The sequence below is a fragment of the Vombatus ursinus genome, unplaced genomic scaffold, assembly GCF_900497805.2.
Source record: "Vombatus ursinus unplaced genomic scaffold, bare-nosed wombat genome assembly UNPS02014794.1, whole genome shotgun sequence".
In the NCBI taxonomy this organism is placed as follows: Eukaryota; Metazoa; Chordata; class Mammalia; order Diprotodontia; family Vombatidae; genus Vombatus; species Vombatus ursinus.
This window is the reverse complement of record NW_020954572.1, coordinates 24,715,321-24,736,132: the sequence shown is the minus strand read 5'-3', so window position 1 is coordinate 24,736,132 and position 20,812 is coordinate 24,715,321. Positions and strand designations below refer to the sequence as shown.

Sequence of the window (20,812 nt, the reverse complement as noted above, 5' to 3'; positions counted from 1 at the left end):
CAAAGTCTTTCCTAGTGACATCTGCCCTTGTCTTGTCCTCTTTGAAAATAGAGCATAGTTATTTATCATTGTACCCTCCTTCACAGTATATTTTTTTATTTATCACATTTGAACCAACATAGCTTTTACGTTATCCTTCTTCTTCTTCTTTTTTTTTTTTTAGGTGATTAGGGTTAAGTGACTTGCCCAGGGTCACACAGCTAGTAAGTGTCAGGTGTTTGGTCTGAGGCCAAATTTGAACTCAGGCCCTCCTGACTTCAGGGCCGGTGCTCTATCCATTGCGCCACCTAGCTGCCCCTACCTTATCCTTCTTAACTGTTAAATACAGCCATTTTGATTTTTTGAGTTGTTCCCCCTTTGTGGGGCTCATATTCCTTGTCTTTTAATAATTTTACTAGATTTCTCTGGGTCCTATCCAACTACTTTCTAATTTCCTCACATTGTACTGCTCAAGTAGGACCTAGTACTTTAATAAGAACTTGTCTAATGCTGAATATAATAGGGGGATTACCTTGTAGTTTTAATATAGATATCAAGACGAAATCTTAATAGTGTAAAAACACTAGACATTTGACTCTTGAGTCCCCAAGAGACCAAATGGATACTAATCATCAGTCCTGAAAACCAGAATAATTGAGAGATTAGCAGGAATCTTTGTCTCATCTATTGCTACCCTAACAGAAATGCCCTTACTCTCAGAGTATGATGGGAGGCTGAATGAACATTTCTATATATAACTTCCATTTTTGTTCTGCTGACATTCATATATACATGTGTAGGTAATAATCACAAAAATCCTTTCTTAAGACCATGTAGTGCTTTTATACTGGATGTTTGCCTGCTAGGTACTTATGTAACCCACTCTTCTATTTCTTTTCTGACTACTCTCCTCAGTAAGTCCATGGGTCAATTGAAGTCATTCTGAGGTAGGAAAATGTCAACTTGTCAAAATCTTCTAAAATTTTAATTCTGTTCCTCACATACAAACTTCCATTTCCTGATGTAGGCCTTTTTCACTGACTGTCTGAAGTGCCTGAAGTATTTCTGCTCCTTGTCTCTGCCTCTGTGCTTCTCTGACTTCCTTCCAAGGGCCGGAGGAAGTTTCCAATGGAAAAAAATAATTTAACCTTTGGGGGCTGCATTCCATTTTCATAAATCTTAGGAACAAAGTCTTTCCTAGTGACATCTGCCCTTGTCTTGTCCTCTTTGAAAATAGAGCATAGTTATTTATCATTGTACCCTCCTTCACAGTATATTTTTTATTTATCACATTTGAACCAACATAGCTTTTACCTTATCCTCCTCCTTCTTCTTCTTCTTCCTTTTTTTTTTTTTTTTTTTAGGTGATTAGGGTTAAGTGACTTGCCCAGGGTCAGACAGCTAGTAAGTGTCAAGTGTTTGGTCTGAGGAAGTGTTTGGATTCAGAGGAATCCTACCCACTACAGGTAGCTTTTCCCAGCCCCTTCCACTCCTAGTGCATTCTCTTTTAGATTAATTTCCATTTGTATCACATATATCATGTATATATTTAGTTACTTTTATGTTGTTTCACCTAATAGAATGGTAGCCTCCTGAAGACAAGGGTTGTATCTTTGCCTTTTTTGTATGCCCAGTGCTTAGCACAAATGTGTGGCATATAATAAGCACTTAGTGTTTACCAACCACCATTGACTCTGGCCAGCGTGGTATCATCAGGAGACAGCATGGTTCAGTGGAAAGAGCACTGTGGAGTTGAGAGGGCCTAAGCTCAGAATCTTGTGATGTTGAGTAAAGCCCTTCTCCTTCCTGTTTCTCAGTGTTCTCAGTTTCCTTGTCTCCAAAATCATGGTATTGAACAAGATGGCTTCTAAGATTCCTTCCAACTCTAGAATATGATCCTACTGTGTAATCTATAGTGATTGATGTGTCTGAGTTTGAGAAATCTTTAGGACTGCCTTGTGATGTCCAGTAGATAGTAGGATATGGGGGGACTGGAGCTCAGTAGAGAGATGAGGACAGGATTTATATTGTTACTACTCTAGTGTGTAATATGGTGAAGTGGAAAGACCTGGCAACACCTATGGCTGGAATTTGATGCTTCTATACCTCTTACTCCTAGCTTATTTAGCTTCTTTCAAGATTCAACTAAAATCCTACCACAGAGAAGCCTTTTCTGGACCCAGTCCCTTCCCACTGAATTTATTCTTTTTGATTTGCTTTACAACGGTATATGTCTTGTAGGTACATAGTTATTTTTGTCTTCCTCATCTACAATGTGACCTACTTGAGAGCAAGGACTTTTTTTTTTAAGAGCTTTTTTTAAATTAATTTATTTTGATTTATCAATAATTACTTCCATATGCTTTTGAGTTTAAAATTTTTCTCCCCCTTCCTCTCCACCACCCTCCCCAAGACGGCACACAATCTGATATAGGCTATACATTTACATTCATATTAAACATATTTTTACATTAGTGATATTGTAAGTAAAAATTAAAACCAATAGGAGGAACCATCAGAAACAGGAAACAAAGCTCAACAGAAGAGAAAAAAGATAGCAATTCAACTTCCGCAGTTCTTTCTTTGGATGTGGATAGCATTTTCTATCACAAGGCCTCTGGAGATGTCTTAGATCCTTGTATTGTCAGGAAGGGTTAAGTTTATCAATATTAGTCATCACACAACGTGGTTATTATTGTGTACAACATTCTCTTGGTTCTGCTCACTTCACTCAGCATCAGACCATACAAGTCTTTCCAGGTTTTTCTGAAGTCAGCCTGTTCATCATTTCTTATAGCACAATAGTATTCCATCACATTCATATACCATAACTTGCTCAGCCATTCCCCAATTGATGGGCATCCTCTCAATTTACAATTCTTTGCCACCACAAAAAGAGCTGTTATGAATATTTTTGTACAGGTGGGTCCTTTTCCCATTTGTATGATGTCTTTGGGATATAGCCCTAGAAGTGCTTTTGCAGGGTCAAAGGGTATGCACATTTTTATAGCCCTTTGGGCATAGTTGCAAATTGTTCTCCCAAGTGGTTGGATCATTTCACAACTCCACCAGCAATGCATTAGTGTTCCAATTTTCCCACATCATCTCCAACATTTATCATTTTCCTGTTTTGTCATGTTGGCCAATCTGATAGGTGTGATGTGGTACATCAGAGTTGTTTTGATTTGCATTTCTCTAATCAATAGTGATTTAGAGCATTTTTTCATATGACTGTAGATGGCTTTAATTTCTTCATCTGAGAACTGTCTGTTCATATCCTTTAACCATTTATCAATTGGGGAATGGCTTGTATTCTTATAAATTTGACTTAATTCTCTATATATTTTAGAAATGAGACCCCCTTTTTTTGTATTCTGCCTAGAGGCAGTTAGGTAGCACAGTGGATAGAACACTGGGCTTGGAGTCAAGAAGACCTGAGTTAAAATTCCTCCTCATATTTTTTAGCTGTGTGACCCTGGACAAGCCATTTAACCTCTGTCTGCTTCACTTTCCTCTGTAAAATAAGGATAATTATAGCATATACCTTCTAGGGTTGCTATAAGAATCAAATGAGATAATATTTGTAAAGCTCTTAGAATAGTTCCTGGCATATAAGGTAATTAATAAATGCTCATTTTCTTCCTTCCTAACCTTAAAGCTTAGCAAACGCTTGGCACATACAAGATATATTTAATAAATACTTGTTGATTGTCTGGATTCAGATTTTGCTGCTTGGTCTCAGAATCTGATTAACATTTACTATTCGAATTGCTGTAGTCATCCTCACTCAACACATCCCAGCCTAAGTTCTCTCATTTGTAAAATAAGGGGCGTTAGATTATTTCTGGAATTCTTAAGTAGGGGTTTGTAAGCTTAAAAATAAGTATTTTTATAACTTTCAAAGATAATTGATAATTAATTTACTTTGTAATCCTTTGTGTTTTATTAATTTAAAAACATTTATTCTGAAAAGAGTTCCTAGGCTTCACCAAACTACCAAAAAGTCCCTGCCCACCAAAAGTTAAGAAACCCTAGACTAGATGATCTTTAAAGTTTTTTCAAATTCCAAATATATTTTAGTAACCTCTTAATCCTCCCTTCCTACCTCTAACCTACCCCCTCATGCAAATTACTTCTAGATTCTAAAATAAAGCTTTCATTATATTATATCCTCATTCAAAATCATAGATTTTTCATTATTGTGATTTAAGAATTAATGGAGACTAAGTGTTACAGAGTCACATAGTTGTTTAGAAACTTCATAACGAGAATAATGAATAAGTATACATTCTGTGATTCAGATAATAGATATTTACCTTATTTACACGCTATGGTCAGCTTTGCCAGGAAACATAATTGGATACTTTATCAAAGGTTTCATCAATGTGGATGCTCCCTCTCCAATACAGATTATGACATCTCTACCGTTCTCCTCTTCCCCCTTACTAAATAGTCTTTAAGAGTTGTCCCTCCTGAAAAAATTATCACACTATGGCCAAATTTATCTAATCTAGTGTTCTTTAGATCATAAGTAGACAAGCTGTCCCTGAGCCTATACTTGAACCCTTTTCAGCTTTGTTGGGACCTTCCAGAGCTTGCACTCCACTTGTGTAACCTTTGAGGTGAGGTCATGGGATCATCTTCGTGCTACTATAAAAGCATTGTAATGGAACATCAGTAAGATTTTATTTTTCTCTAAATCTGGACCTGTGATTGCACTTAAATAGGGAGATCCTAGTAGTTAAGAACCTTTGGTGTAAAGGGAAAAGAAGGTCTAGGACAGAACTTTGGGAAATACCTCTGATTGGGAACACTATATGGATGATAAACCAGCCAAGGAGACTGAGAAGGACTGGTCATAAAGGTAGAAGAGGAACCTGGAGATCAGTGTCGCATAAACTATAGGAAGTAAAGAGTGGTTAATAGTGTCAAATGTGACAGGTTAACAAGAATTAGGAATGAGAAAAGACCATTGTATTTAGCCATTAACACAGTGACCTCAATTTTCTTAGTAAAGTAAAAAGTATTTGGGGGGATAAGGAGAAGAGGAGATATGGGAGACTTTGAGAGAAGAGAAGGTTTGGAATAGCTTTTATGGGGAATGAGAATTGGGGAGGAATAAAAAGACTGCTTTGATAGAGTGAGGGCCCAGTTGAAGTTGGATAACATGAATTTGTAATGTATCTAGTAGACTACATCGTGAGACATCTTCCAGCTGAGTTCTGTAGCTGGTAAGTAGGAGTGGAGGATGCAGACAATGGAAATAATTCAGGGCTGAGGTTTGGCAACAAAAAATATTAGCACTTTTAAAAGTGGGTTAAAGATAAATATCGAAACTGTATTTCAATATAATTCATTTCCTTTGTAATCCTATTAGGGATTTTAAATATTCTATGCATTTTAAAACATTCTGAGAAGGAGTTCTTAGGTTTTATCAGACTGCCAAATGGATCCATGCCACAAAAAAGGTCAAGTTTAATGGGATCTGTGGGTAGAACTTTTAGTCAAAATGGCAAACTTAATATTAGAATTGGCTACTGTTTTAGAGGATTCCTGTATTGCCAATGTAACTCTTATTTAAAAGAAGGAATCCAAGCGTGACCCTAGGATCTTTAAACTGTCTAGTCTTCCATGATAGGCATCTGATGCAATCAGAATAAAGATTGGAATCAATGAATACTTAAATCAATATTATCTTTGGAGAATAGATAATATAGTTTCTCTAAAGAGAAATCATGTCTGAATAATATACTTGATTTCTTTAAGTTCATCAATAAAAGTATACAAGAGAGAACTGGTAATTAATTTATTTAGACTCTCAAAATCATTAACAAGGCAGCCTGCCTGTAAAGGGAAATTTTTTCTAATTGAGTTGCCATGAGATTTAGAATATTTTATCATGGAAACCATTTACAGGTATAAAAAACTTTCTAAAGGCAAAGGGAAAAGAATAATCATCTCGCACTTAAAACAGCTGAATTCCCAAAGAACAAGTGCTAAGAAACTATTTTAGCTAACATTTTATAAGTAATTTTGAAGATGCTATATGTAATATCTCCAAGTTTGAAGATGACACTAAACACCCTCTGGCCAAAAAAAAAAAAAAGGCAAACTAATAGGAATGAATTTCTAGAATTTTTTATGAAATGGCGAGTGGACAGAAAAATCATAGGTTTCGTATATTAAAGTAATACACTTAGGAATGTATATTATAAATTATGACTGTAAGAGATAGATTTTTAAACCATTAATTACAACCCATGAAAGAACAATCTAAAGCTCATTGTCACTTGTTTCTTGGGCAAATCTAATGCTGCTATATAGCCACAGGCCAAACAAATGTTTGACTTCAAATATCAGAAGTGAAAAAAAGGCACACCCTTTTACAAAACCGTGGCGAGCATAGATCAACAGAATGTACAGAAAAGGATAACTTAAGTGAGGGTTTTGACCTAAAGTTATTTTCTAAAGTTTTTAAAGTTCAGGACTTGGGAAATTAACAAATGTTTATTAAGCTCCTACTTTGTATCTGGTACCAAAGAACTTAAATCTAACAGGAGAGACATAAGTATATAAAAGTATACATATCAAGCAGGCAGAAAGCTGTCTTGGATGAGAAGGTAGTACTGCCAGGAAAAGGACCTTTTACAGAAGGTGTATTTAACCTGTATTTTAAAGGAAACTATGGGACTCTTAAGTGGCTGAGATGAGGAGAGGGAGAATTCCAGACATGGGAGACAGCCAGTGAAAAAAGGACAGAGGTAGGAGATGGGAAATATCAAATAGGCTGCTCTGACTGGATCATCAAATGTGTGGAGGGCATTAATGTGTAACTGGACTAGAAAAGTAGGAAACAGACTGTGTGAAAGCATAAGCTGAGATGCCATGTGATAAGAGTTCCCTGACTCAGAGATCATCTACTAGTCCATAGGTTCCCAAAGTGGGCGATACTGCCCCCTGGAGGGCACTGGAACAATGGAGAGAGGGGCAGTGCCTCTGGTGCAGTGGCGGGTGTTGAATAAAAATAAAAGTTAACTTAATCTAAGGGGGTGGGGGAGCTGAGTAAATTTTTTGTAAGGGGGTAGTACGCCAAATAAGTTTGGGAACCTCTGATGGTTCAGCCTGCTCCTTTTGTGTTTTTCTTTCTCTCTTTCTCTTTTTTGAATGGGCAGTGGGGGGAGGGGGAGTGGTAAGTGACTTGTCCAGGGTCACACAGCTAGTAAGTGTTATGTGTCTGAGGCCAGATTTGAACTCAGGTCATCCTGACTCTAGGGCCAGTGCTCTATCTCCTATGCCACATAGTTGCCCCAGAGGTCAAATGTGTTCTTTTTTTCTTTCCTGCTCCTTTTGTGAGTGAGAAAACTCAGGCAGTTTTGAATTTTCATTTGTTTTGTACGGTGGACATGTGTTAAGAAATTAATAGATTGGTCCAGTATTGACTTTTCCCTCAATATTATGATTTATTTATAGAGAGCATAGTATAATTCTTAAACTTACCATAGTGCCTGGCACATATTAGTCACTTAATAAATGTTTATTGACTAAGCCCCCTCCCTTCTTTCCAGTCCTACACCTTACCCCTTACCATACATTCTTCTATCCAGTGACACTGGCCTCTTGGCTCTTCCAGGAGCAAGACTCCATCTCTTGACTCCAGGCATTTTCCACTGCCTCTCCCTTATGCTTGGAGTGCTCTCCCTTCCTCAGCTCTACCTTCTGACTTGCTTGGTTTCCTTTAAATCCCATCTTATACCGGAAGCTTTTCCCAGCCTCTTTTAATTCTGGTGCCTTCCTTTTGTTTCCTATTTATCATGTATATAGCTTGCTTTGTATGTATTTGTTTGCATGTAGTCTCCCCCATCCTTCCGTAAGCTTCTTGAGAGCAGGGACTGTCTTTCACCTCTTTTTATATCCCCAGGGCTTAGCACAGTGCCTGGCCAATAGTATAAATTTAAGAGATATTGATTGATTGACTGAAAACTAAACTCTGTGACCCTGGCCAAATTACTTAATCTCCCCATGCTTTAGGCTATAACCTGAGATTTATCTACTAAATTCAAAATCTTGAATTCATCTGTAGCTTTTCCTTCTACCACTTCCCTAGAATCATATCAGTTACCCAGTGTTGTAAATTCTATCTTCACAACATCTCTTTTATACATCGCCTTCTTCTCATCCATACAATCTGTCTCATTGTTCATACCTTCATCACCTCGTCTAGAGAATTGCAGTAGCCTCCTAATTGGTGTCCCTTCTCCAGTCTATCCTCCACCTTACTGCCAAACTGATATTTCTGAAACATCTGACACTTCCTTTGCCTCCCTCCCCCATTATCTTAAGTGGTTACCAGTCATCTCTAGACTAAGACACAAAATCCTCAACCTGACATTTAAAGCCTTCCATAATCTGGTTCCAACTTACTTTCCAACTTTATTTCATATTATTTCCTCTTACACACATTCTCTGTTCTAGTCAAACTGGGCTACTAACTGTTCTTTGTATTTGAGATTCCATTTCCCACCTCTCCACTACTACATAAGTGGTCCCTTTTGTCTGAAATGCATTCTCTCGTCACCTCCACTATGTAAAATCTCTAGTTTCCTTCAAAACACTGCTAAGGTTTCACTTTTATTTGAATTCTTGCAGTAATACTTCAAGTATAGGGGTGGGGAACCTACAGCCTCGAGGCCACATATGGCCTTCTAGGTCCTTGGGTGTGGCCTTTTGACTGAGTCCAAGTTTTATAGAACAAATCCTTTTGTTAAGGGGATTTATTTGTTCTGTGAAATTTGGATTCAGTCAAAGGGCTGCACTTGAGGATGTAGAGGGCCACATTTGGCCTTGAGGCCTCAGGTTCCCCACCCCTGTCCTAGTACCTGCCTCACAGGGTTATCTTGAATATCAAATGAGTTAATATAGATTAACTACTTAAAATGGCGTCTAAATGCCATCTATTTATTTATTTATTTATTTTTATGACTAGCTGAAAGACAGTGTGGGCACTAATCTATCATCCATATTCTCTCATGTTTGCATTACTTCTGCTTCTAAACAGTTCCAAAGGTGAAATAACTGCTATAGTTTCGTTTTTAAAGAGTATATTTCATAGAAAAAACCTGGGGGGGGGGGGCGATGGAAATAGGGTGGTCTTATTCTTAGTTGTTTAATTTTTCCAATTTTTACACTTAAGAGCAAGATTTAGAAAATGATCAGGTCATATGACACTAAACTGAATGTTAGAGTTCCAGGAGTTTCAAGCTTTTGAGCCTGGAAATAAGATGTCTCAGAAACCTCTACATAATCAAAGTTATGTTTCTGGGGCTTCCCTTAGTGCAAATTCATTCATTTAATGTCATTCTTAACAAACTTTGTTTTCCCATCCATAATGGATTATGATATTGGACCAGATGGTTTCCGAAATCCCTTCAAGCTCAAATCTGTGATGCAATCTATTGATTATATTTTATAGAATTAAGGGAATTAGAAGTAGACATAATGACAAAATGACAAATTAGCTGATAGTCTGATGTGGAGAGGATAGCTGCATAACAGCAACATGCAATAGTGTTATTAATAATGAAGACCCTGAGTCATGAATGAATATAAAACTCATTTATATGGTATAGCACTGTATGATTACAAAGAATTTTGCATACATTTTTATTTAATCCTTACAACTTTCCTTCAGGTATATAGTGCAAGTCATTACTCCATTTTTACAGTTTGGGAATATGAATTTAGGAGGTTAAAGTAACTGGTCCAAGATAACAAAATTAACAAGAACCCAGAATTCTGATGGATGTACAGTGACCTTGCTACTTCTGCATGAATCTGACTGATTCTAGTGTTTCATTTACAGTTTAATTATGAAATGATAGAAGCTAACATGTTGTGATTAAGAACATTAAAGGAATGACAAATTAATTTGTCTTACAGTCATGAAGAGACATTATTGACAAATCTGGTTGTGTAGGTTAATGATTTCTTGGTTCTGGAGTCCTTCATAAATTTTCCATGGCAACGAAATATGCTTTAACCACTCAAGAAGGATGAATCAAAAAAAAAAAAAAAGAAAAGAAAAGGGGAAGGAGGAGGGTCTTTTAGTATGAAGTTAGTCTTTTAAAGCGTTAACAGTTTAATATTGGCCAATCTTTCCAGACTGTGGCTCCTGGCCTCTTTCAAATAGGTTACTTTCCTTTGGCTGTCACGAAAACAGAAAACACCTAACACTACTATGTTAACTAATGTGGTCTTGGATTTCTTAAACAAGACTGAATGCTTGGTTATTTTTTGTTTATGTAAAAGCTAATTCTTACTCTTTGCATCTATTTTAGTAATAGTTATGCACGAGTGCGAGCTGTGGTGATGACCCGGGATGACTCTAGTGGTGGATGGTTACCACTTGGAGGAGGTGGACTGAGCTCTGTCACTGTCTTTAAAGCCCTTCATCAGGAAGAGAATGGCAGCTATGCTGACTTTATTATTCATGGAGAGCGACTCAGGGACAAAACGGTAATAAATTTGTATCCTTAAGATGTGTAATAATTTCTTACGTTATATATAATCTTAAAGGACTTCTGAAGAACAATGAATTTATTGCTAGTAATGGGATGAAACTCCTCTTCCCCACTATACTAACCCTGCTTCCCTTCTTCTTTTTTATTTTGTTCTTTGTAGCTCAGTTAAGGCTCACTTACACATCTTCTTTAATCCCATCCCTCCCCTACATTTTCAGTTCTTACCTATTTACCTTAGAAAAAAGTTTTCCTTCTCTTCATTCTATTTATGAGCTTTAAAAGTTATCCTAATCATAACTAAACAAATTATCATAGAAATTTAACTTGTGTCAAGCAGAGGAAAATTTACACATTTTATACCGAAATTAAATATAACAAAGAACAAAACACCAAACTTGTGTAAAATCTTTGAAATTGGAAAAAAAAATCATTGAGAATATGTCGCTGTCTCTCTAAAATCTCATCCTCCTCTAATTAAATCTCCTTGTGTTAATCATTCAAATTACTTAATAGATTTTATGGTTTTGTTGTTTTGTTCCAATAGTGTCATTTTCCACCCTATTTCCTTGCAGATGTGCAGTACTTTTTAGCACATTGATTAAGTGGTCTTTTGTGGACTGTCCTGAGAACATAATTAGTTATAATTTTTCTATAGGAAAATGTCTCTCGAATTCCAGACACCTAACTTACAAATGAACCTATTTTCAAACTCTTTCATTATCCAACTAACTGGAACTTTTGAATTTTTAACACACTGGGTGCTATTAAGCTGTAACCACAGTATTATAAAACGTCAGGCTTCTAGAATAGGGTATTGATTGTTGCAAAAAGCATTCCTGTTTGAAAAGTGATTCTTAATTGAATTATATGTAACTTCTGATGAGGATAGAGGTTGATATGATTAAAAGGCAGTTCACTTTTAAGAGTTGCCTAGGACTCGGTCCCAAAACTGTCAGAGACAGGGCTCTGACTTGGGTCTTCCTGAGTCTGCTCTTACAGAACTTTGCTTCTGTTATGTTTCTCTTCATCAGACTTTGCACGTAATAGGTGCTTAATTAAGGTTTGTCAAAGTGAAGTAAATTGACCTGTCAGTAAAAGATTTCGGTGAATAAGAATGATGTGATAGTTTAGAAAGACTAGAAAAACAGAGTTGAGGCCCTCAGATCCCAGAATGGATGGAGAGCATAACCATAACCAGAAGAAAAGCTCTTTAGGATGTTGTCTATACATATTGGCAAGAGAACATCAATTAAGTTGGTAGTTAGGTGCGTGCCTAGACCAGGGGTGGGGAACCTGCAGCCTCAAGGCCAAGGATTTGTTCTGTAAAATTTGGACATAGTTGAAAGACGTTACCAAAGGATTTAGAAGGCCACACGTGGCCTTGAAGCCCCAGGTCCCTCACCCCTGGCCTAGGCCTTTTCTTTTTTTTTTAAACCATAACCCAGAGAGGATGGGACTGTGGCTCTAACCCCAGGGAAAAGGACCCATTTCTTCATAGACTGAGGAAACTAAATGATAAAGTTCTGCCTGAATCTAATGGAAGATGAAGTGGGATGGGGTAACAGGACCAGGATGGACCTGCAAATTAGAAAGAGAGAAAAGGAAAGCCCTAAAAAGAAATTCTTTAATACCCTAAGCCTGCATTGAGTCGATTGAGTAGTAGAAAGGTATAATGTTTAAATTGTGAATAATTTTTACCATTTTGTTGTTGTTATTATTCAGTCATTTTTCAAGTCTTGTCTGACTCTTTGTGTCCCAATTTTTGGGGTTTTCTTGGCAAAGAAACTGGAATGGTTTCCCATTTCCTTCTCTATTTTACAGATGAGGAAATTGAGGCAAGCTGGGTTAGGTGACTTGCCCAGGGACACACAGCTAGTAAGTGTCAGAGGTCAGATTTGACCTCAGGAAGATGAGTCTTTCTAACTCCATGCCCTGGGCTTTGAGGGAAAAAGGGATTCAACAGCAGGAAGAAATATGGAAGGGAATACATTCCAAGGATAGTTGACTAAGATGCACAGACACATGGCACGATAATACGGGGACCAGCCAGTTGTTGAGTATAGCCACACCATAGAGTATGTCAAGGGAAATAACAGGAACACAGGAGTGATGACATTTGTGAATGCGGACAGATTTGAGGTTTGTTACCAATGAATTGTATTGGGTGGGGTGGTGACATGAAGGCAGGGGAAAAGGCAAAGATAATTTAGTTTTGAGCCTGGGTGACTAGAATAATGGTGAAGCCATCCACAGAAGAAATGGAGAAGGAGAGAGATGGGTAGAGCTTTGTCAGGTGTAGGGAGAAAGAAACGGAGTTCTATTGTGAACATTTTTAGTTTGTTGTGGGAAGGGGAAGTGAAAAAGCATTTATATTAACACCTAATATGTGCTAGGCAGTGTGCTAAGTGCTTTTACAAATATTAATCTTATTTGATTCTCACAACAACCCTGTGAGGTAGGTATTATTGTCTTCATTTTATAGTTGAGGAAATTGAGACAAAACCTCTAAAGAGATACATATAAAATAGAGGTTAAGTGACTTGCTTAGGGTTACACAGCTAGTAAATGTCTGAGGTGGAACTTGAACTGAGGTCTTCTTAACTCCAGGCCCAGCACTTTGTACTTTGCACCACCTTGATGCTTAGCTGTTGTGGTATCAGAAGGAGATTCATCTATGGCCAGCAGAAATCTAGGGGTATAAGAATTATACTCAGGAGAGATAGGGTTTGGGGAGGCAGGATGATATAGTAGAAAAAACATTAGACTTAGAGTTGTCAAGCCCAGATTCCAGTCTCCTACAGAATCACAAATGTTCTTAGTCTCAGTTTTCTCATTTGTAAAATGGGGATAGAAAATGTTATTAGTCTCAGTTTTCTCATTTGTAAAATGGGGATAGAAACTTGCTTTGTAAACCATAAAAAAATATAAATATGAGTTACTCTTATTTTATGGATATCTCTGTAGCTTACATGATTATTCTTCAGTTTAGAATTTCAGTATTTATTGAGCACTTTGCTTTTTTTCTAGTCTCATGCTAGGTATTAATATAAGTGATCCATGAAACACAAAGTCATAATCCATTTCCAGAAGGAGATAATTTTAGTTTCCTGTTGTGGGAGATATTTTTGTAGTTAGCCTCCTTTGCTTTTAAAATTATGAAGAGATTCTAGATATATGTGGTGTCTGAATTTTTTATTTCTAATCTTATTCTGTTGTCATTTTTACATTGCACTTCTCACACAGATGTATGAACATAGCAGAATATCCTTGAGCTGCCTGATTTGACTCTGCTAATTCTGAGTAAAAATTATTTAATACTCAATGTATCTTTGGTTTTTGATATCCTAGTAGGCCTTGTTTAGTAAATATTATGATTGAACTAGATGTTCTCCTATCTTTAGTTCATTCTGCCCTGTTGGTGAAAAGGAGATTAAACTTCATAAAATCATAAACTTTATGAAGCTGGAAGAGTTCTTAGAGATCATCTAGTCCAGGGGTGGGGAACCTGTGGCCTTCTAGGTCCTTGGGTGCAGCCTTTTGACTGAGTCCAAGTTTTACAGAACAAATCCTTTTATTGAAGGGATTTGTTCTGTGAAGTTTGAATTCCGTCAAAGGGCTTCACTTGAGGACCTAGAAGGCCACGTGAGGCCTCGAAGCCACAGGTTCCCCAGCCTTGATCTAGTTCAATTCCATTCATTTTGTCGATGAGAAAACTCATATTCAAATAAGTTAGGTGAGATGAGTGTGGCCCAGTGGAGGCACTTTTCTTCTCAGGTGCTCTCTCTCCCTAGGCTGGGTTGGACTCCTCACCTGCACCCTATTTAGTCAGTCAAGAGGATGGCTCTGGAGTGTGATGGAATGGTAAAAAGATTGTGATTTGGTAATAGAAGTTTGGAATTTTGCATATGACAGTTCAGTACTTGTGAGTGACGGAAATATTAAGGCCATGACTGTCCCTGTGTGTAGCTGAGGTAGAATGGAGGAGGAGGGTTGAGCAACTGGAAAGGCCCTTAACCCTGTCTGCCTCAGTTTCCTCATCTGTAAAATGAGCTGGAGAAGGAAGTAACAAACCACTCCGGTATCTTTGCCAAGAAAATTCCATATGGGGTCACAAAGAGTTGGACACAACTGAAAATGACTGAACGACAACGTTTAATTTCAGTTGTTTTGTTCTTGGTCTTTACATTGTTGCAATTGTTGTAGTTGTCTTGGTTCTGCTTACTTCACTTTTCATCAGTTAATACAACAAATCTATGCTTCTTTATGACCATGTCTTTATGTTTTCTCACAGCACAGTAATGATTGTGAGTTCCTGTGTCGTAGTTTGTTTATCCGTTTTCCAGTTCTGGTTTTGGTTCTTTGATGCCTTGAACAGCGCTGCTATAAAACAAGTTCTCCCACGCTGCATGTCCCACAAGTGTCTGTGTAGGACATGGTGCCTCTTTTCTTTGTTACTGATGGCCATATCCCTCGCAATGAGTTCTCTGGATCAAAGGACAGGGATACTTTATTTCTCTTTATTATGTAATTCCAAATTACTTTATGAAATGTTTGTATTCGTAGCCCCACAAAAGGTGGGTTAGGAAGCTTATCTTTCCACAACCCTTTCCAGTGTTGACTGTAATCATCTATTGTCATAGCTGCTGATTTGTTGATTGTAAGGTAAAATATAGAGCTATTTTGATTTGTATTTTTTTATTGTTATTTTAAGAGATTCCTACATAATCTGCTGTTCTGGAGAACTCTTTGTAAATATCCTTTAACAACTTTAGGGGTGATTTTTAGTCTTATATTCAGGCTATACCAAAAGTCTTAGTGGAATTTTATCCTAATTTCTTAAAAGTCCACTAAGACTTTTGGGACATAATGTATTTATTAGTTATGTGTATATGTGTGTGTGTGTGTGTGTGTGTGTGTATACATACATATATACATACATATACCTTTGAACATCAGCAGTATTTAATTATTTTCCCTTTTGATGCATCAGTACTATTCATGGAAAAGCTTTTTAATTTCATGTAATCAAAATTATTTTTATCTTTTATTATTTTCTCTATCCCTTGATTAGTTAAGAATTAATCCCCTACTTTAGCTGAGAAGGTTATATGATCTACTTGTAAGATTTTTTATTATTGTTAATATTCAGATCAAGTATCTATTTTGAATTTCTTATAGAATTCATTTTAAGATGTTGGTCTAAACCTAATTTTTTCTAAATTGCTTTTAAGTTGTCTCAGAAGTTCTTATCAAACAGGTAGTTCTTTCCTAAGTAATTTAGGTCTTCAGGTTTTATAAACCTTGGCTTTATTGAATTTATTTCTGACCTTTTTTGTCTAGTCTTTTCCATTGATCTTCTTTTCCTGCTTTTTAGACAGTACTAAATGGTTTTATTGATTGTTGCATTCTACTACAGTTTAAGGTCTGGAAGTATTAGTCCCCCTTCCTCATTACCTTTTAAAAAATTTTTACCTTGACATTCTTCTAGAAGTTTTGATCTTCTAAGTGAACTTTGAGGTTTTTTCTTTTGCAAGTTTTCTTTTTTATAGTTTCTTTTAAAGATTTTAAAATAGTATTTTATTTTTTCAAATCACATATAAAGACAATTTTTAACATTCATCTTTTATAAAATCTTGAGTTCCAAAATTTCTCCCTATTTTCCTCATCTGCCCTCCTCCCTAAGGTTTTAATTTTTTTCCCCTAGCTCTGTGAAATAGCCCTTTGTTAGTTTGATTAGTAGAGCACTAAATTCTTAAATATGTTCTGTTTGTGTTGTAATTTTTATTATACTGGCATGGCCCAGTCATGATGAGCACTGAATATTTCTCCAGCTATTTAGGTTGTTCTTTAAACCTTTAAGGAGTATTTTGTAATGGACTCTATACAGATATTTAGTTTGCTTTGGTAGATTGACTGTCAAATATTTTATGCATTCTGTAGTTATTCTGGATGGCATTTCCCTTTCTATTGCCTCTTCTATTTTGTTGCTACTATAAAAATTTTATTGGGTTTTGCAGTTTTATTTTGTGGCTTGCAACTTTGCTCAATCTTTAATTATCTTGTTTAGTTTCTTTAGTGATTCCCTAGACTTTTCTAAGTGAAATCATTAGGTAATCGACACATAGACATAGTTTAATCTCCACTTTTCTTATCTCTGTGTCTTTAATTTCTTAGTTTTTTTTAAAAGATCCTTCTCTACCTTTACTTTATAGGATTTGTGACATAAATGGATGTTGTACTTTGTCAAAGACTGCATCTATTGAGATAGACTTATAGGTTTTGGATGTTTTTGTTTTTAATGAGATAATGTTAATTGCATTCTTAATGTTGAAACATACTTAGGTGATTTATATAACTCTAACTTGACCATAATGTTTTGTTTTGTTTTTTAATAATTGCTGTCTTTTTGCCAGGGAATTTTATTTAAAAATTTTGAATTACTATTCATTTTTTCAGGGGGGAGGAATCCTTCCTTGTTTTAAGTATAGGGCCTTTATGTCTCTTAAACAGAGTTTGATACAGTGATTTTGTTTTTCTTCAGTTTAAAAAAAAATTTGTGCAGTGTAGATATTGTTTCTTAAAAGTTTCATTTAGAGGAGGCAGAGCCAAGATGGTGGAGTGAAAGCAGTGACTTGCTTGAGCTCTCCCCCAAACCCCTTCCAAATACCTATAAAAAATGGCTCTAAACAAATTCTAAAGCAGCAGAACCCACAAAAAGACAGAGTAAAACAAATTTCCAGCCCAAGACAACCTGGATGGTTGATTGGAAAGGTATATCGCCGTGGGCAGGGGAGAGGAGGGCAGTGCGGTGGGTGTGGGCGGTGGGTGTGGGTGGGCAGGCCGCAGTGACCCTGGAGCAGGCGTCAGAGATTTGAATGTGGGCAGCTGTGGCAGTTTCCAGACTTCTCAACCCATGAACACCAAAGACAACTTAGAAGGTCAGTGGGAAAAGTCTGTGAATGCGGTGAAAGAAGGAGCTAGATCTCAGCTGCAAATCCCGAGCGCAGCCTCTAGGGCAGCGGCTGCCTCCTGAGCTTCCGGCCCACAGACTGAGGGGGATTCAAGTGGCTGATCAGAGGGGGATCGCAGGGATCTCTTTGCCAGTGCTGAGTCAGGAATCTCTTGCTGTGCCTGTGCTTGGATCTGGGTCACAGTTCTGAGGGGCGGTCCTGGGGCTAGGAGGAACGCTGGTGTGGTGGAGCTTGTTGTGGCTGTGGAGAGGAAACACCTTGCCCCTTATCATATCACCTTGGAAGAACTGAAAATTTACAGGTCCCTAGAGGTATCTCTGAGAACAGCTGTACAAACCCCCTAAGCTTGGAACAGTGTATTCTCCACATTGGAAACAGACTCTGACCTTAACAAAGAATTTAAAACTCAAGTAATTGGCCAAGATCATGCATAAGCAGCTCAAAAAGAGTCAGTCTGTATTATCTTGCTTTATTGACAAGGAAGATCAAAACATGCAACCAGAAGAAGACAACCAAGTCAAAGCTCCTACATCCAAAGCCTCCAAGAAAAATATGAATCTGTCCCAGGCCGTGGAAGAGCTCAAAAGGGATTTTGAGAAGCAAGTAAGAGAAGTAGAGGAAAAACTGGGAAGAGAAATGAGAGTGAAGCAAGAAAATCATGAAAAACAAGTCAACTGCTTGCTAAAGGAGACCCAAAAAAATATTGAAGAAAATAACACCTTAAAAAATAGCCTAACCCAAGTGGCAGAAGAGGTCCAAAAAGCCGGTGAGGAGAAGAATGCCCTAAAAAGCAAAATTGGCCAAGTGGAAAAGGAAGTCCAAAATCTTACTGAAGAAAATACTTCCTTAAAAATTAGAATAGAGCAATTAGAAACTAGTGACTTTATGAGAAATCAAGACACTGTAAAACAAATCCAAAACAATGAAAAATTAGAAAACAATGTGAAATATCTCATTGGAAAAACAACTGACCTGGAAAATAGATACAGGAGAGAGAATTTAAAAATTATTCGACGAAAGCCATGTTCAAAAAAAGAGCCTAGACATCATCTTTCAAGAAATTATCAAGGAAAACTGCCCTGATATTTTAGAACCAGAGGGCAAAATAGAAATGGAAAGAATCCACCGATCTCCTCCTGAAAGAGATCCCCTAAGGAAAGCTCCTAGGAATATTGTAGCCAGAGTTCTCAGGTCAAGGAGAAAATATTGAAAGCAGCTAGAAAGAAACAATTCAAATATTGTGGAAACACAATTAGGAAGATTTAGCAGCACTACATTAAGGGACCTCAGGGCATGGAATATAATATTCTGGAGGGCAAGGAGATGGGATTACAACCAAGAATCACCTACCCAGCAAAACTGAGTATAATCTTTCAGGGAAAAAATGGTAATTTAGTGAAATAGAGGACTTTCAAGCATTCTTGATGAAAAGACCAGAGCTGAATAGAAAATTTGACTTTCAACTACAAGACTCAAGTGGAACATGAAGAGGTAAACAGGAAAGAGAAATCATAAAAGACTTACTAAGGTTGAACTGTTTACATTCCTTCATGGAAAAATGATATTTGTAACTCATGAGACCTTTGTCAGTATTAGAGTAGTTGGAGGGAAAAAATTATATGTATGTATAGATAGATAGATACATAGATACATAGATAGAGGGCACAGGGTGACTTGAAGATTAAGGGGTCATATCTGGAGAATAAAATTAAGGGGTGGAGAGGATTATACTAGGAGAAGGAGAAAGGGAGAGGTAGAATGGGGTAAATTATATCACAAAAAAAAAAACCAGAAAAGGCTCTTACAGTGGAGGGGAAAGGGGGAAGGTGAGAGGGAATGAATGAATCTTATTCTCATAGGGTTTGACTTAAGGAGGGAATAATATACTCACTCAATTGGGTATGGAAATCTGTCTTACCTTACAGGAAAATAGGGGGGAAAGGGGACAGGAGAGTAGGGGGATGATAGAAAGGAGGGCAGATTGGAAAAGGGGATAATCAGAAACAAATACTTCTGATGAGGGACAGGGTCAAAAGAAAGAATAGAATAAATGGGGCAGGATAGGATTAAGGGAAATAGAGTTAGCTTTTCATAGCATGTCTACTATGGAAGTGTTTTATATAACTGCACATGTATAAGCTATATTGAGTTACTTGCCTTTTCAATGAGGGTGGTGGGGAGGGAGGAAGGGAGAAAATTTAGAACCCAAAGTTTTAAAAACACATGTTTAAAAAAAACGTTTTCACCTGCAACTGGGAAATAAGAAATACAGGAAATGAGGTACAGAAATCCATCCTGCCCTACAGGAAAATAGAAGGGGAGGGGGATAAGAGAAGAGGGGGAGAGATAGAAGGGAAGGCAGACTATGGGAATGGGTATTCAGAATGCATGCCATCTTGGGGTGGGGGGAGGGGCGAGATGGAATGACAATTTGGAACTCAATCTTGTAGAAGTAAATGTTGAAACCTAAAAATAAAAAAAAATAAGAGAAGTAAAAAAAAAAAAAAAAGTTTAATATAAGGGGCAGCTAGGTGGCGCGGTGGATAGAGCACCAGCCCTGAAGTTGGGAGGACCTGAGTTCAAATCTGGCCTCAGACTGAAACACTTGACACTAGCTATGTGACTCTGGGCAAGTCACTTAACCCCAATTGCCTTTAAAAAAAAGTTTCATTTAATTCACCTATAAATGCACATGGACTAGGAGTTTTTTTCCATTGGTTATCCTTTACATCTAGTTCTATTTTATTTTTTGAGATTGAACCATTTAAGATTTTGATTTGGTGTTTTCTTAGTTTGGGAATTTTATTTAATCTATCTGCTATATTTTTCATAGGTTCTCTGTTTTGTTGGCATATAACTGTATTAGAGTCTAGTAATTTTATTTTTTAAAATTTGTTTTGAGGTTTATCTTTTAAAAAGTTTGTTGATTTAATTTTTTACCTTTTAAAATTATATTGGCTAAATTTACCAATTTTTAAAATCCTAAAAAAATAGCATTTACCTTTATTAGTCCTATTGCTTATATTAATTTCTAATTTATTTGTCTAATTTCCAAGATTTCCTCTTTTTGTGTTGATTTTGATTTTGTTTCTTTGTTGGATTTCTAATTTTAAATATATATTCAATCCATTAATCTTATTTTTCTACTTTGTTATATACATGTTTAGGTATATAATTTTTCATCTGAGGATTGCTTTAGCTGCATCCCAAAATTTTGGTATGTTGACTCATCATAATTGTTTTTGACCTATTTGTTTTTTAGGATTTCATGATTTAGGCTCCACTTAAGTTTTTGTCTTTGTGTGTGTGTGTGTGTGTGTGTGTGTGTGTGTGTGTGTGTGTGTG

The 20,812-nt window shown here is 36.8% G+C and overlaps 1 protein-coding gene across 1 annotated transcript in view; it reads left to right on the top strand.

Annotated features, from left to right (window-relative positions):
• The window catches only part of SPRED1 (sprouty related EVH1 domain containing 1), a 146,777-nt gene that overhangs the window by 52,846 nt on the left and 73,119 nt on the right, over window positions 1–20,812 (top strand). The window contains exon 2 of the mRNA XM_027870014.1: window positions 10,314–10,491. Coding sequence (XP_027725815.1) covers window positions 10,314–10,491 — 178 coding nt within the window. The remainder of the gene's footprint in view (window positions 1–10,313; window positions 10,492–20,812) is intronic.